Genomic DNA, 12,951 nt, shown 5'->3' on the forward strand with positions numbered 1-12,951 from the left:
TTCATAGGCAAGCATATATTGTAACTTGCACATGGGTTGCTCTTGTAACGTGTACAACTTTGTTCTCAGTTCGACTCAACTCGCTTGAGCAGCATTGTTAGCAAATGGAAAAATGTGTTTTCCATTTTAGGTAAAAAGGGGCCTGACAAAATGGATTTAAGCCTTAATATTGTCTTTTTGGGTGAGGTGGTGGCCTAAGAAAGGAAAGAAAAAGTAAAAAACGAATAATTATAGTGCGACACTGCGACGACATAAGGAAACGCGTGAGTTATCATCAGCATGAGTCAAACATGGGCTTGGAAACTGCACGTTTGGGCCTACATTCTTTAGATTTCGGAATCGAATCCACCCATGCCCAAATCTTTTATAGATCAACATGGTAGAAAGCCCAATCTCAACTTCTTTATTTGTTTGAAGCCCAATCAATAGTTTAAGTCCTGCAGATGAGGTGCTAGATATTTGGTTCTCATGACTGTTTTCTCTTACTCAGGTTTTACAATTTGATTTCGTTCTTTAGTATAAAAGGATAAAATATGTTGTGTATAATATTGAAGCAGGAATATTCACATGGCTTCATTAATTTGATTTCATATATGGTATCATTTTGTTCTTATTTTTATGCTTTTTATCATTGAATTGTTTTGTTATATATGGTTGTACGAATTTCAAATAATTAGGAAGGAATAAGTAGAGTGTCTTTTACAGGAGCAATCCACAGCTCAATACAAGAATTCAGGGACCTCCAAAAGCCAATCAAGCACATCTTGATAGACAGAGAATAAATGTCAAAATCAGAGAATGCAGGCAAAATATGAAAATAAGTTGCAAGGCACAGAGAATGCTCATAATTGATTAGATATAATTCCAGTATTTGTATGTGAACTAAAATGTTACTTTTTGACCAAAAAAAAAAAAACTAAAATATTTCTCATTGTAGCAACATAACAGTAAACATAGGAACCAAGCTGTGAATAAAAATCTTAACTATGCAACTCCATCCAAAATCGTCAAAAATGGGATTAAACCAACAAAACTCAACTCGAAGCTCACATTAATCCCTTTTACCCTCACCTCTACTGTGAATCCACCATAAAAGATTAGTAAGAGAGTCCCCATCATCAAAACTCTTCAAGTTCTTAATCTTCTCCAAAGCACCTTCTTTGTTGTAAATGCCTTCCAAGGCATACACAAACCCTTTCCATCCTTCCCCAACTCCCTCCCTACTCAGAGCAGGTAATGTCCAATTCACAAGTTGCATGGCATAGCCAACATCAGAGAACAAGACCTCAGTAATGGGGTTTATGGGTAGCACCTGAATTCCAAGCCTGCACTCTTTTGACTCTGGAGGAGCAAACCAAAGTCCACTGTCTCTCTTGCTAGCCCATAACATTCCCACCACCCTATTTTCCCTTGTGAACTCTTCTCCATAGATGCTATCTCCCTCTCTAACATGCCACCACATTTGAGCTGCCTGGATTTCCAAAGCTGCAAGTGTTGATCCGGTGGCCACAAGATAAGTGTCTCCAAAGGCTAACCCCATCAAAGCAGCTGCATAGTAAGCATTCACTGCCTCACTCGTACTCTCTTGGTTCCGCCCATCTGCGAATTCAGTCACCCCTCCTGCCCATGAGTGCAATTTATACAGATCAAAGTGTCTCAGACGTGGGTAATGCGGATTTGATCCCCTGCCTAAGTTCATAAAATCCATTGCAAGTGAATAAGCTTGAGGCTTGAACTTCCTCCCCCATGTTGGGTCAAGCTTTACAAGCACTGAAATGCCATAAATAAAGTAACCCAGATGATAATGGTGATCATTATAAACTCCAAACCCAAAATCTGCACCAGCATCCACTGACCCTTGTTTGGTAACAAGTCCACCCCATTTACCTTCATACAAGAACCCATTACCACTAAAAGTTTCATCCAACCATGGCTCAATTTTATCCTTCAAGAATTTCTTAATGGCTGGAATGACATCAAGATATGCCACCTCCTCAGCAATCAAAGCCAACCTTGCTGCTCTGGCAACCAATTTCCCATAAAAATATGAAGACGTTGTTGTTATTGGTGTTGAACTGAGAGCTTCAACGTCTTCACAAAGCGCAGTAATTATTTCAGCATGTGAATCTTCTTGAACACCAGTAATCGAATGCCAAGATACTGAAACAGGTTCTGTCTTCAACGCCCATGAATCACCAACGACACCAACCAGGTCACCATCAATGCTTCTATACTTAAAATCCTCCAAAACAGTGACACCACAATCACCACCAGAAAGCAGCCGAAGATGGAGAGGATGAGCAAGCATCAGCAAATCCCCGGAGCCTTTCTTTTCCCATTTATATTCCAAAGCAAAAGGCTTTGTGACAACAGCTTCACCAGAAACAGGGTGAGAAGTACTGAACCGGTTGAGAATTTGTTCGTATTGTTGATCAGAATCTGGCAACACCGCAATCCGAATAATCCCAGAAAACCCACCAGAAGTTATCAAAGATGGGCTGCTCTGAGTAAAGTAGATTGGAGAAGAGGTGTATATAAGCCATGTTTGATTGTTGTTGAGCTTTACGGTGTACTTGGTGCGCGAGTTACTTGAAGAACAAGAAAGAATTGCGTGAACGGTTGAGATTGAAAGCGGAGTGTCTCCAGAGACTGAGCAGGTGACAAAGGGGCTGCCACGGACGAGATAGAATCGAAGATGGGAGGAGGGGAAGTCCAGAGTGACACTGAGGTCACTGAAGGAGGAGATTACATGTTTCTCTTGGTTGGGTTTTTGTGAGGCAGAGATGGTGAGGTCGGCTATGAAAACTAGGTATATGAAAGCGGAGTTGAAGAAGCGAGATGGGTAGGAGAGAGATAGAGAGGAGGAGGAGGATTTGATTTGGTAGGGGTGGAAGTACTCGTGCTGTTCGCCATTGTTGAGGGCATAGTTTTGGAAGAAGGAGTTTGTGGGGAGTGGGGTTGAGAGGAGCTTTGGGGAGAAGAATGGTGAAGGGTCTGGGAGGACTGTGGAGTGGGTCTGAGGGAAGAGGAAAGGGGTGCTTGATAACGACATTGTTGGAGGATCACAAGGTTATGGTGAAGTTGATGAGTTTATAATATTTATTGGGTTTGGTTGTCACTTTCCTGCTCTCTTCTCGTTTGTTTTGGTTTGGGAATCTGACGAAAGACTTAATTTCCTTTTTTTTTTTTTTTTTTTTCTTGTTGAAGGGTCTTAGGAGACTTTTTCAAAATCAAGAAAGTGATGAAGGATTCTAAAACATGGAAGAGAGGCTGTGTGACTAACACATATTGTTAAGGGTTTAGAGATCTAAATATGAGAAGAGGCCGTCGTGGCACAATTACAGGGGAGGGGAAGAGTTTGAATCCAGGTATGTCAACTAGACCAATTTCAATTCACTATAATATAAATAAATTGAAAATACAATAATGTTAATAATGTTAATTGTCTCACATTTTTTTCTTCACATTTGTATCTCATCTGATGTGTCGTTACTTCACTGAAAGGGTATTTTTTTTTTTTTTAGGTTTTATTTTTTAATTTTTAGTATCCAATATATAAATATCATGTAAGATGATATAAAATTATGATACAAAAATATGGTAAGTATAGTATTATTTTTGAAAATATTATATCAGCATGCCAATATTACGGTTACATGTATTCGTGTTCTGGATAGTGCAATTTTCATAAAATGCTTCACTGGTTTGAGGTAAGCGACGGTCGCACTGCTTTGGGCTAAGCAATGCGCTACAATGTAGAAAGCCCAATGGGCCTTGGTCTCGTCTTGTTAAACCCAATAATTTTTCCCCAATATGAAGCTTTGAAACTGCAAGTCTGCAACTAGAGAGAGAGAGAGTGAGAGACAGAGAGAGAAGAGATGGCTGGATTGTTGGCATGGGCAGCAGACGTAGTAGGAGGTGGTGGGCAGAGCAACGACGAGGACGGTTCAGATTCAATCCCACTAATATTCAGTCCGGAGCAGCAGAAGTACGTACTAGACTTGGATCAGAAAGCAGCCTCTTTGAGCCGTTCGATCCAGGATCTACGGCTCAGAATCCCTCCGTCTGACATCGCCCAACGCCTCCCTCACCTCCACGCCCACTCCCTCGCTTCCAATGCCGCTCTTGCCCTCCAATTGAACTCCCATTCCACCACCCGCGAACAGGTTCACTTCTTCAATTTCCATGGCCTTTTGTTTATCTGGGTCATTGCTCTTGGTTGTGATTCTTGTGCCAATCGGATAATTTAATTCGAATTCGTAGGTTTCTGTATCTGGGTCGTTGGTTTTGTTTGTAATTCTTGTGTACAACTCTGAATTGTTGCATGTTTTCTTCAAAGTTAGGAACTTTCTTATATAAGCATGTTTTTACTTTTTAATAGTTTTGATTGTTGCCTATGAAAATTTCTTGTTGCAAATTAAGTTCAAGTTTAGGAAATTTACGTAGTGAGTAGATTAAGTTTCATGATATGGACTGTAATTCTTGTTATAACTCTGAATTGTTGCATGTTTTCTTCAAAGTTTGGAATTTTCTTATTTGGGCATGTGACTGTAGTTGTGATAGTTGCCTATGATTGTCTTTGTTGCAAATTATGTTCAAGTTCAGGGAATTTACGTAGTGATTTATTGCTCTGATTAAGTCTTATGTCAATGGGTGATTAAGTCTTTCTTTTCTTAATAGCTCCCATTTATACTTGTGGCCAGGCCCAGTTGAGAGAGGTAACGTTGCAGGAAGAAAATGCTGCATATGAAAGGGCTATATCAAATTGTGAAAGTAAAATACAGGAGAAAATTCAAGAAGCAGATTTTTTTAGGAGGAAGTTAATGGTGAGTGTTAAGGTTCCTACAACTTAAATTGTACATGATGCTCACATACATGTAAATAGTCATCTAATTGCTTCTCATATAATGCTCGGAACCATATATTTTAGCTTGGATTTTCTACTCTTTGAGCCCTTATCTTATGATGTTGGGAATATGGTATTTTGGTTGATGTAAAAGTCACACTCTTAAAATTGTTTCTGAAATTTGATGATTATTGTTATTAGGAGATGGAGGAGACTGAAAGGAATTTGAGTGCTGAGCTGCAAAATTCACAAACTGCATTGGATGCCAGTCGATCTGGCAGATCAGATGAATCCATTGGTGAAACAACAGTTGAAACTGGAGATGACATAGAAGCCTCAAAGAAAGCTATACTAGACAAGTTAGAGGAGAGGAAAAAAGAATTGGTCCGTTGCATCTTTTCTTTGATCTTATGATTCTTTCATGTCTTCTCAATTTTTAATGTGTGTGTGTGTGTTTTTAATTTTTTTATCTCGATTTCTGAAAAAATATTTTGTCCTCTTAGAGTTCAATGGAAGCAATAGTAAGAGATTTAGAGTCAAAATGGGCAGAAATTCAAGATGGTGCACTGAGTCAGCCTTCTCCAGGTATCTTACATCAACAAATATATCTGGCATATTCTATGTGCTCTTTGAATGCATTTAAACTTCCAATTTATGATAGCCATGTAGTTTGTTTTATTTTGGACATATTTTTGGTCTTGGGCACATAAACCAAACTACCAAAGAAGGTTTAAATGAATTTAAAAAGAATAAGCTTTGCAACAGGAAAAGGGGGAGAGGGTTTCAAATCGAGTCCCAAATGAGGAAGAAATTTATAGTCAAAGTTAGACTTCTTAAGGAGTATAAAAAATCAAACCTAAGTGTGTCTAGTGCATGGCTATCATGGCAGGGCAGGGGCTCTTGCCATGTGGCAGCTCAGTGGTGCATGTGGTAGCATGTGGCTATTGGATAAACTTATAAACTGCTTCTCAGCCTAATTTTGCAATGTTAGTTGACAATCCATGTAAACTACTATAGGTTATACTAGCTTGTAAAGACTAATTTTTAAGCAATTTCTGTTGTGCAGCTCAAAGAGAGAAGATTTTGGATAAACAACTTCACAGCCTAATTGAGCAGCTAGCAGCAAAACAGGTCTCTCTGTCACTTTCCAGCAATATTTATATCTTCTTATTTCTCTGATGTATCTATTATTATCCTCTGTTGATCTATATATATACAGGCACAAGCAGAAGGACTGGTCAATGAAATTCATTTGAAAGAGATGGAGCTAGAAAGACTGAATGGGTTGTGGAGGAAGCTTGAAAGCAGCAACATAGAGATGAATACCGCTAGAAATCGTCGGTTTGGACGAAGCACATCTGAAAGAGGATCTGCTTCTTCTGATTATATCCTTGATCCTCATCATAAACTTGCCTATTATGCTGGTGGCCGAACAGAGAATCAGCAGAGGCTCATGCTGCTGAGGTCGGCTTTTGTGCTTTACATTTTGGCTTTGCACATTTTGGTCTTCATCAGGATCTCATTTTGAAGAGTGTTCTGTGAATGCTCCATTAGTCTTTCAAAATTCTGTTTGTGTGATAAACCTGATGTATGTAATGTAATGTTTCTTATACTCATGGTTGTAAAAGGGAAGGTGTGGGGAGGGGGGTTGGTTGTATGCAAATATGAGATATTCTTGTTACAATTATTGAAAGTCTATAATAAAATTATTCTTTTTACAGCCAATTGGGTATCTTATTTTGTAAGATTTTCAATCAGAATTGCACATGCATAAAATTTCATCTGATTAATTTAGCCATTAGAACAAATGGTGCACTTTAGAATCACACATATTGAAATGAACAACGAAATTTCGTTGCTTTTTTCTCAAGTTGGTGCATATGCACTTCTAACTACGCAGTTAACAAATCAAGTATATAAGAATAAGCCAGCAAACACAATAATAATTGTGCAAGTACCTTGTCCTTTTCAGGAAGATGTGCTAACATAATCATAGATCCTTCGAGTATAACTCAACTCAGTCCAAATGTATCAAACACTGCTGTTATTTGTATGATTAAATATATAATTATAACAATTACAAATAAATAAAAAATTGTGATATACAGATAACATATATAAAATGTATATATACTCATCAAGCAATCTTTGTCATAGCTTCCAATCAAGATGCTCTCTGCCCTGTCTTCAACATATACAATAAAATCTCATTCCACGTATCAATGGGACCTGGTAAGCACCAGTGAACACAGTCTGCCAGAGTCATGTTTCTATGAGGTGAGTGTCCATAGTAGTTTGGATGTCCATCAGGCCTCAGCAACATGGCTTCAGTTGTATCTATCAATCTGAATTGCTGACCTCTCTGCATACCTTCCTTTTGTGCAGCTTTTAGCTCCTCTACTTGAGTCAAGTACATTTCCAAAACATACCCATCTAACTTCCTTTCTTCTTTGGTAAAAGGCCTTGTCCTCACACAATTCCCTCCATCATTCCATGGCCCATTTTCAAAGTGTGACGGAGAAAACGTCCTCAAAAATGTCACCCCGTTGTAGTTCTTAAGGCTCTGAAGGGTCCTAAAGGTAGTTCTGATGGCCCTTCTGTATCCATGAGAGGTGACAAACTCTGTAATGTTGTCTAGTTGGCACTTGTGACACCCAATAACACGACCATTTTCGTAGTATACTAGTGGCCGGAAGAACCATTGTCCGGCTGAGACAATGACATAGTCAAATTCTTCGACCTGAGTTGTCCATGCCTCGTCGGGCTCATCCAAGTAGAGGTTCATGAGGCTGTTGATGGAATGACCAGTTGGGTCTGCATCTCTAGCTTTAACTAAGTATGGTGCCCAGAGAGTTGCTAAAGTAAATTGGTAATCCTTGTAGATATAGCGTTTGAAGTAATCTGTGTTCGAGGAATACTTATGAGAAATATCCTCAGGATAAGTCACCTGAAAACAAAACACTACTTCATAAGAAAAAGGCTGTTTCTTGGAATGTTTCAAATCTTTATGCTGATGGATTTTATGATATAAACATGTAAATGCTGCAATGAGTAAATGAAAGCTTACACTCGCTAAGAGGCACAGCAATGACTGCATTTGATTCCTTCCTACAGAGTCACCAAGAAAAGCCAATGACTTCCCTCTAACAATCTCCAAGAATTGAGCTGCATCAAAGAAGGGTAGTTCACAATCATCAGGCTTCCACCTCCATTTCATGAACTCTGTATCTGGTCTCCCAAACTTCATGCAGTTTTGCTGATCAATGATCAAATAGCAAGTTTCATTTGTGTAGTAGGCAGGTCCATCAGGATATGGAACCCAGTTCCCACTAAATATATGACATTGATCGCCTTTTTCTATGCTTTTCAAATCACTGGTATCAGTCTTTGGAGATGGGAATGGTAAAGTTGAGCTGTAGTTTAGACAGAGAAGGATTGCAGTGACCATAATTAAGGTAAGGGATAGCAGAAAAACCTTTCTGGGGGTGTTGGGTTGTGTATATTTTCCATTAGAGAGATCAATGGCATGAAACTTCATGGTGGAGAAGAGTGTAGGAAGCAACATTGGATTCATGATGGAATATATATGGGTCCAATAATAAGTGGTTTGTTGATGTTTATGGCCTTGGATAATTTAGCAAACCAACAATCAATTTTTCAAACCCACTCGCTGGCCATAGTTACCAACCAAATCACCATCATGATGCAACTTTATTTTTGGTGAGGTATCATGTTTCATAATTAATAACAAACATGGTCGAAAACAAAATATTAAACCCTTAAATTTAATTTCTATATACATTATGCTAAAGAAGCCTATAGAAACTGATGTCTTATCTACTATATTTTATAGCTAATTATATAGGGATAATGCCTTTTAAAACAGAGGCATGTGCACTAAATTCCATTACTTTGATGATTAATGACTTTTACAGTAATAATTTTCCACAAAATCATTATTCGTTTACTTTAAAACTCCCAGAAATAATTGAGTCCATGTATACTTTAAGTCACTTTTGGTCAGTCATCAGATATTGTGTGCCACAAGTGATTGGAATTTGATGACCAAGTCTTGTGTAGTGCCAAACACTGGCGTGGCTTTAGAGTGAAGTCAGAAATGATTGTAAAGTGGAAAGCTCTCAAACTAGGTTCATGCCCTTACACAATTCACTGTGTCAATGTTTGCTTTGATAATGGAATGCTAATAATACGGTTTGTCTACATGTCTGTGGACTTTACCATATCATCTGGAACAAAATAAGTAATGGATCTAGTGCCAATAGTTTTTACTAAAGTGAATATTAATTGCTGTCGCTATCAGAAAAAAAGAGAAAAGGGTAGTGGCTTTAATGCAAAAGAGATGGCTTTAAAGATCCAGTCATTGCCATTTCCAAGCAGTTGCTTTGTTGCTATCACATTTACCATGACAAGCAAGCAAAATTAAAAATGGCAGTCATTGGATTTAACAGGTAAACTGTAAACAGGTGAATGAAAGCTGTACTCAAACTGCATCTTATTGATGAGCCAAAAATTAGTGCGAAATGAAAAGAACAAAAAGCCATTTAGTGCTTTCATACATGCGAGACTGAAAAATAACAGGGCACATAGAAACAGATAGATCGACTTTTCTTTTTGGAGTACTGGTCTTCTGCATATATCAGTTGTCTACCAAACATGAATGCATCTCCTGCATAAAATATCTGCTTGTACAAGAAAACAACTCAGTTGTAGTCCAGATTAGCGGTAAAATTGAGGCACTATTACAAATGGGTAGTGAAAATGTTTAAAATCTAAATAATGCCAATGGTTCTATGGTGAAGTTTTCCACAGTGGAAGTGAAGGTAGGACAGTTTGTGAACCTCTGAATGATTCATCCGTTGTTTTAGTTTTGTTGGATGAAACACTGCCAATAAGTAGAGAACCTTGTTGGGTTCAAAACATTAGAGAACTGTCATGTTGGTAAGAATAAGAATCCTTATTAGCAAATAAATAACATCAATTCTTATCCCTTGAACAATATCTATCTGTACAAAACTAGAAATCAATGAGACCAATAATTTCCCAAACAATATTGAATGAAGGCCAAAAGACACCAATTATCAAACATAAGTGCCTCACATCACAGACCAGTCTGTATATAATAATCCACATTTGACACCAGCCAGTAGACATGTATCAAATTGCCACAAGTGAAAATCTTTACTTAGAGCTGGCAAAGTGTTCAGTAGCTAGTCCCTAATTCAATATGGAATTTGTAAGTATTTATGCATGAACATGAAGAATAGGTGATCATGTGGCCACTGAATAATTGGTTAGGTGATCATGTGGCCTCATCACCTTTTTTTATTATTAATTAACTGCCGTTTATAAATTTTGAACTCAAAATATGCTTCACCACATTCCTTTAGTAACCAAATTTTTATGCTACAATAGTAGAATGTATTGTGCTTCCTATTTTCATATCATCAAAACTAGTGAGTTGTGGCCTCATGGTTGCATAATGTTTTTAGTTTGGATTCTAGTTGTGGGATGGGCCCCACTACCATTGCATTATGGGCCCAAATGGGCATTTTCTATGGCGTTTATGGGCCTTAATATCCTTGATGGTCCCCCTCAGTCTTGTGCTGACTCTGTTGGGCTTTCTAGAAGCCGTTTTAGTAGTACCTAGTTTTCGATCGGTCTCGGACCTTTAAGGCCCCGTCCCACCAAAAAACCTTTAACATTAGAGAACACAGTCATGTTGGTAAGTTTCCACCAAGAAAAAGCATCCTCATTAGCAAATAGATTTCATCAATTCTCATCATTTGAAGAATAAATTTCACCAATCCTCATTATATAGAAATGTTGTCAGAATCAAAACTAACAATTCTCCACAATTAAGGAACTAATTAAGCTCTTCTATTTTAACATTAATTTATCATATGGAAAATCAAAAAACAAAGCAAATTTTGACATCAGCAGATGCCCGGGAGAATCCCTCAAATAAACCAAGTTTATCCTTCCAAGGAGATGAACGATTGGGCGAACTGAGAATCATGTTTTGCAATCCACTTCCATGTTCAAGTAAAAACCTTGCCATGGTAATCACATTCTCTTGGATCATATTCCCACTCACAGAAATCTTCACAACCTTTAGGTGACTTAGGAAGGGACTCAAACTCTGAGCTTGACTTTTCCAGTATTGCTCTTCAGTGCAATCAGCATCGTCCAACATTTTGTTGTTCCATCTCTGAAACTAAATTTTTAAATACAAGTCACTTATTCAAAATGTAAGAAGTGTGGAAAACATATATATATATATATATATAAAAGCAGAATTATGCCAAAACTTACTTCATTTGTTGTTATATAACCATTCCATATCTCAATTATGAGTGTGTGGAGTATGGGAGAGCTCTTGAATAGGCATGCTAAACCTGCGATCTCATGTCTGTTCAAACTAAAGGTACGAATTCGCAGGGTCTTAAGTTTCATAAATGAATATGGTAGACCACCTTCATAATATATTTGGGATAGAATCTGCATATGCATAGATAAAATAAGCCACATCAATCCACAAAACACATTCAAGTAAGCAAATTTCCTGTACATTATAGACAACAATGATTCCCAACACCTCCAAACAGTATATATATAGTACACAATTAGTCCCCAAACTAGTAGACAAGAAACAGATAGGTAATGAGTTAATTAACCTGGAGATAGTCAAAGTAAATGATAAGGTTTTCAACTTGGGATGATCCAGAAATAAGACTGACTGCGCTATGAATGTTGTTCATGCTGAAATTGTCCGCAGACCGACACTGTATTGAGAATAATTTCAGGGAAGGAAAGCTCTGTATTGAACATTTTTCAGTAATGGCATTATTTTCCCATGCAAAAATTTGTAGATTTGGGGCAAAGATGTTCACCCCACTTCCACTGTTGCTGTCGTTAAATGAATATGAGACATGCAAATTCTCCAGCCTCATTCCAGAGATGTCGAGGCTGTTTATATCCATTCCGCAAACTTTCACATCTTTGAGGTTCTGACAGCTGATTTTGAGATGTGTGATTCCTAAGCAATATTGGACAGTCAAGTTCACGAGACAAGGGAATGAAGAAGCAGAAAATAAATCCACAACCAAATTGGCACTGTCCAAGTCCAAGAATTCCACACCAGTTAGAGACATGGTGTGAAGGGAACGGAGGCCACTCATATCCCAAACATACGAACATGGAAACCCCCATTTTGCTGTAAAATATCCTAATCTGAGAGTCCTCAGTGAATCACACTCAAATACACAGAGTGGCAAATCAAACCTGTCCGCTATTGAGCCAACTTCGAGTACAAGTTCTTCAACCCTATGCTTCACCACCCGACGAATGCAATCATCCAAACAAGAACAACTCAGACAACCATCAACCCGAAAAACCTTTATATTAGAGTTTTCATGGCGGCGACTCAATACTCTGGTCAGAATGGATTCCATTGCTTTAGCTTGGTGTTCAAGATTTTCATTATAAGAAATATTCTTGGATATCGGAAAAGGACCGACCTCGGAGAAGTCGAGGATAGGAAAGGAAGTCCACAGATAATTCCATCTTTTAGACAAAAGACTGGTTTGTGCAATGGATTTGATGGGTAAGAAGGAGAGTATGTGGTGCAATATCTCATCTGGAAGATCGCTGAGTCTGTCACTGTTCTTGTTTTCTTTCTCCTCCCTCAACTTTGAGGCTCTCTTTCGTACTTTGTATACAATGAGGTTTGCAGCTCTGCTTGCAATGGTGTAGAGGATGCGAATAGGGTTTGAAAGTTGAGAGATCGAAACCCCTTTTCTGTGCTGCTTGGGCTCCATGGTTGTGTTTGCTCTATTTGTTCTGAATAATAGGAAAATAAACTTATACAGCCATTTTGTCTACCATTTTTGGAATGAAATCCGAAATTTGATTTTGGTTTTATTATTTTAATTGGAAATGAGTTGACCATGTAATAATAATATGATGAAGAATTATTGCCAATATATATCATCACGAATTCACGATTCACGAGTCATATTAATTGAAAAAAAAAAAAAAAAAGTTGACTTTCAATTAGCTTTTTCAATACTGAATTACTGATAAGG

The 12,951-nt window shown here is 38.0% G+C and overlaps 4 protein-coding genes across 4 annotated transcripts; 1 reads left to right on the forward strand and 3 right to left on the reverse strand.

Moving 5' to 3' along the window:
- Window positions 1–863: 863 nt before the first annotated feature.
- On the reverse strand, window positions 864–3,052 carry LOC147288358 (glucan endo-1,3-beta-D-glucosidase-like). The gene has a single exon (XM_086240431.1). It carries the CDS (start codon window positions 3,050–3,052, stop codon window positions 1,052–1,054), a length of 2,001 nt encoding a protein of 666 aa, XP_086096557.1. The 3' UTR covers window positions 864–1,051.
- Window positions 3,053–3,834: 782 nt separating this feature from the next.
- LOC147288359 (golgin family A protein) lies at window positions 3,835–6,528 on the forward strand. The gene is made up of 6 exons (XM_086241824.1): window positions 3,835–4,166; window positions 4,704–4,826; window positions 5,048–5,230; window positions 5,350–5,431; window positions 5,913–5,977; window positions 6,066–6,528. Exons 1-6 carry the CDS (start codon window positions 3,879–3,881, stop codon window positions 6,372–6,374), a joined length of 1,050 nt encoding a protein of 349 aa, XP_086097950.1. The 5' UTR covers window positions 3,835–3,878; the 3' UTR covers window positions 6,375–6,528.
- Window positions 6,529–6,873: 345 nt separating this feature from the next.
- LOC147288360 (protein trichome birefringence-like 19) lies at window positions 6,874–8,384 on the reverse strand. The gene is made up of 2 exons (XM_086241377.1): window positions 7,914–8,384; window positions 6,874–7,793 (listed from the first exon to the last, which is right to left on the reverse strand). The coding sequence occupies exons 1-2, from the start codon at window positions 8,382–8,384 to the stop codon at window positions 7,011–7,013; spliced, it is 1,254 nt and encodes a 417-aa protein (XP_086097503.1). The 3' UTR covers window positions 6,874–7,010.
- Window positions 8,385–10,775: 2,391 nt separating this feature from the next.
- On the reverse strand, window positions 10,776–12,684 carry LOC147288361 (putative F-box/FBD/LRR-repeat protein At4g03220). The gene is made up of 3 exons (XM_086241007.1): window positions 11,542–12,684; window positions 11,180–11,365; window positions 10,776–11,081 (listed from the first exon to the last, which is right to left on the reverse strand). Exons 1-3 carry the CDS (start codon window positions 12,682–12,684, stop codon window positions 10,776–10,778), a joined length of 1,635 nt encoding a protein of 544 aa, XP_086097133.1.
- Between the last annotated feature and the right edge of the window lie 267 nt (window positions 12,685–12,951).

This window comes from Dryas octopetala, chromosome 4 (assembly GCF_963921425.1).
Source record: "Dryas octopetala chromosome 4, drDryOcto1.1, whole genome shotgun sequence".
NCBI classification, from domain to species: Eukaryota; Viridiplantae; Streptophyta; class Magnoliopsida; order Rosales; family Rosaceae; genus Dryas; species Dryas octopetala.

Bases quoted from the DNA above. Each gene is read 5' to 3' on its own strand.
- LOC147288358 (XM_086240431.1), bottom strand. From the start codon at position 3,052: ATGTCGTTATCAAGCACCCCTTTCCTCTTCCCTCAGACCCACTCCACA.
- LOC147288360 (XM_086241377.1), bottom strand. From the start codon at position 8,384: ATGAAGTTTCATGCCATTGATCTCTCTAATGGAAAATATACACAACCC. The intron at 7,794-7,913 runs GTAAGCTTTCAT...TTTTGTTTTCAG, and splicing joins TGCTGTGCCTCTTAGCGAGT to GTGACTTATCCTGAGGATAT.
- LOC147288361 (XM_086241007.1), bottom strand. From the start codon at position 12,684: ATGGAGCCCAAGCAGCACAGAAAAGGGGTTTCGATCTCTCAACTTTCA. The intron at 11,366-11,541 runs GTTAATTAACTC...ATGCATATGCAG, and splicing joins TTTACTTTGACTATCTCCAG to ATTCTATCCCAAATATATTA. The intron at 11,082-11,179 runs GTAAGTTTTGGC...TTAAAAATTTAG, and splicing joins GTTATATAACAACAAATGAA to TTTCAGAGATGGAACAACAA.
- LOC147288359 (XM_086241824.1), top strand. From the start codon at position 3,879: ATGGCTGGATTGTTGGCATGGGCAGCAGACGTAGTAGGAGGTGGTGGG. The intron at 4,827-5,047 runs GTGAGTGTTAAG...TATTGTTATTAG, and splicing joins TTTTTAGGAGGAAGTTAATG to GAGATGGAGGAGACTGAAAG. The intron at 5,231-5,349 runs GTCCGTTGCATC...TTGTCCTCTTAG, and splicing joins AGGAGAGGAAAAAAGAATTG to AGTTCAATGGAAGCAATAGT.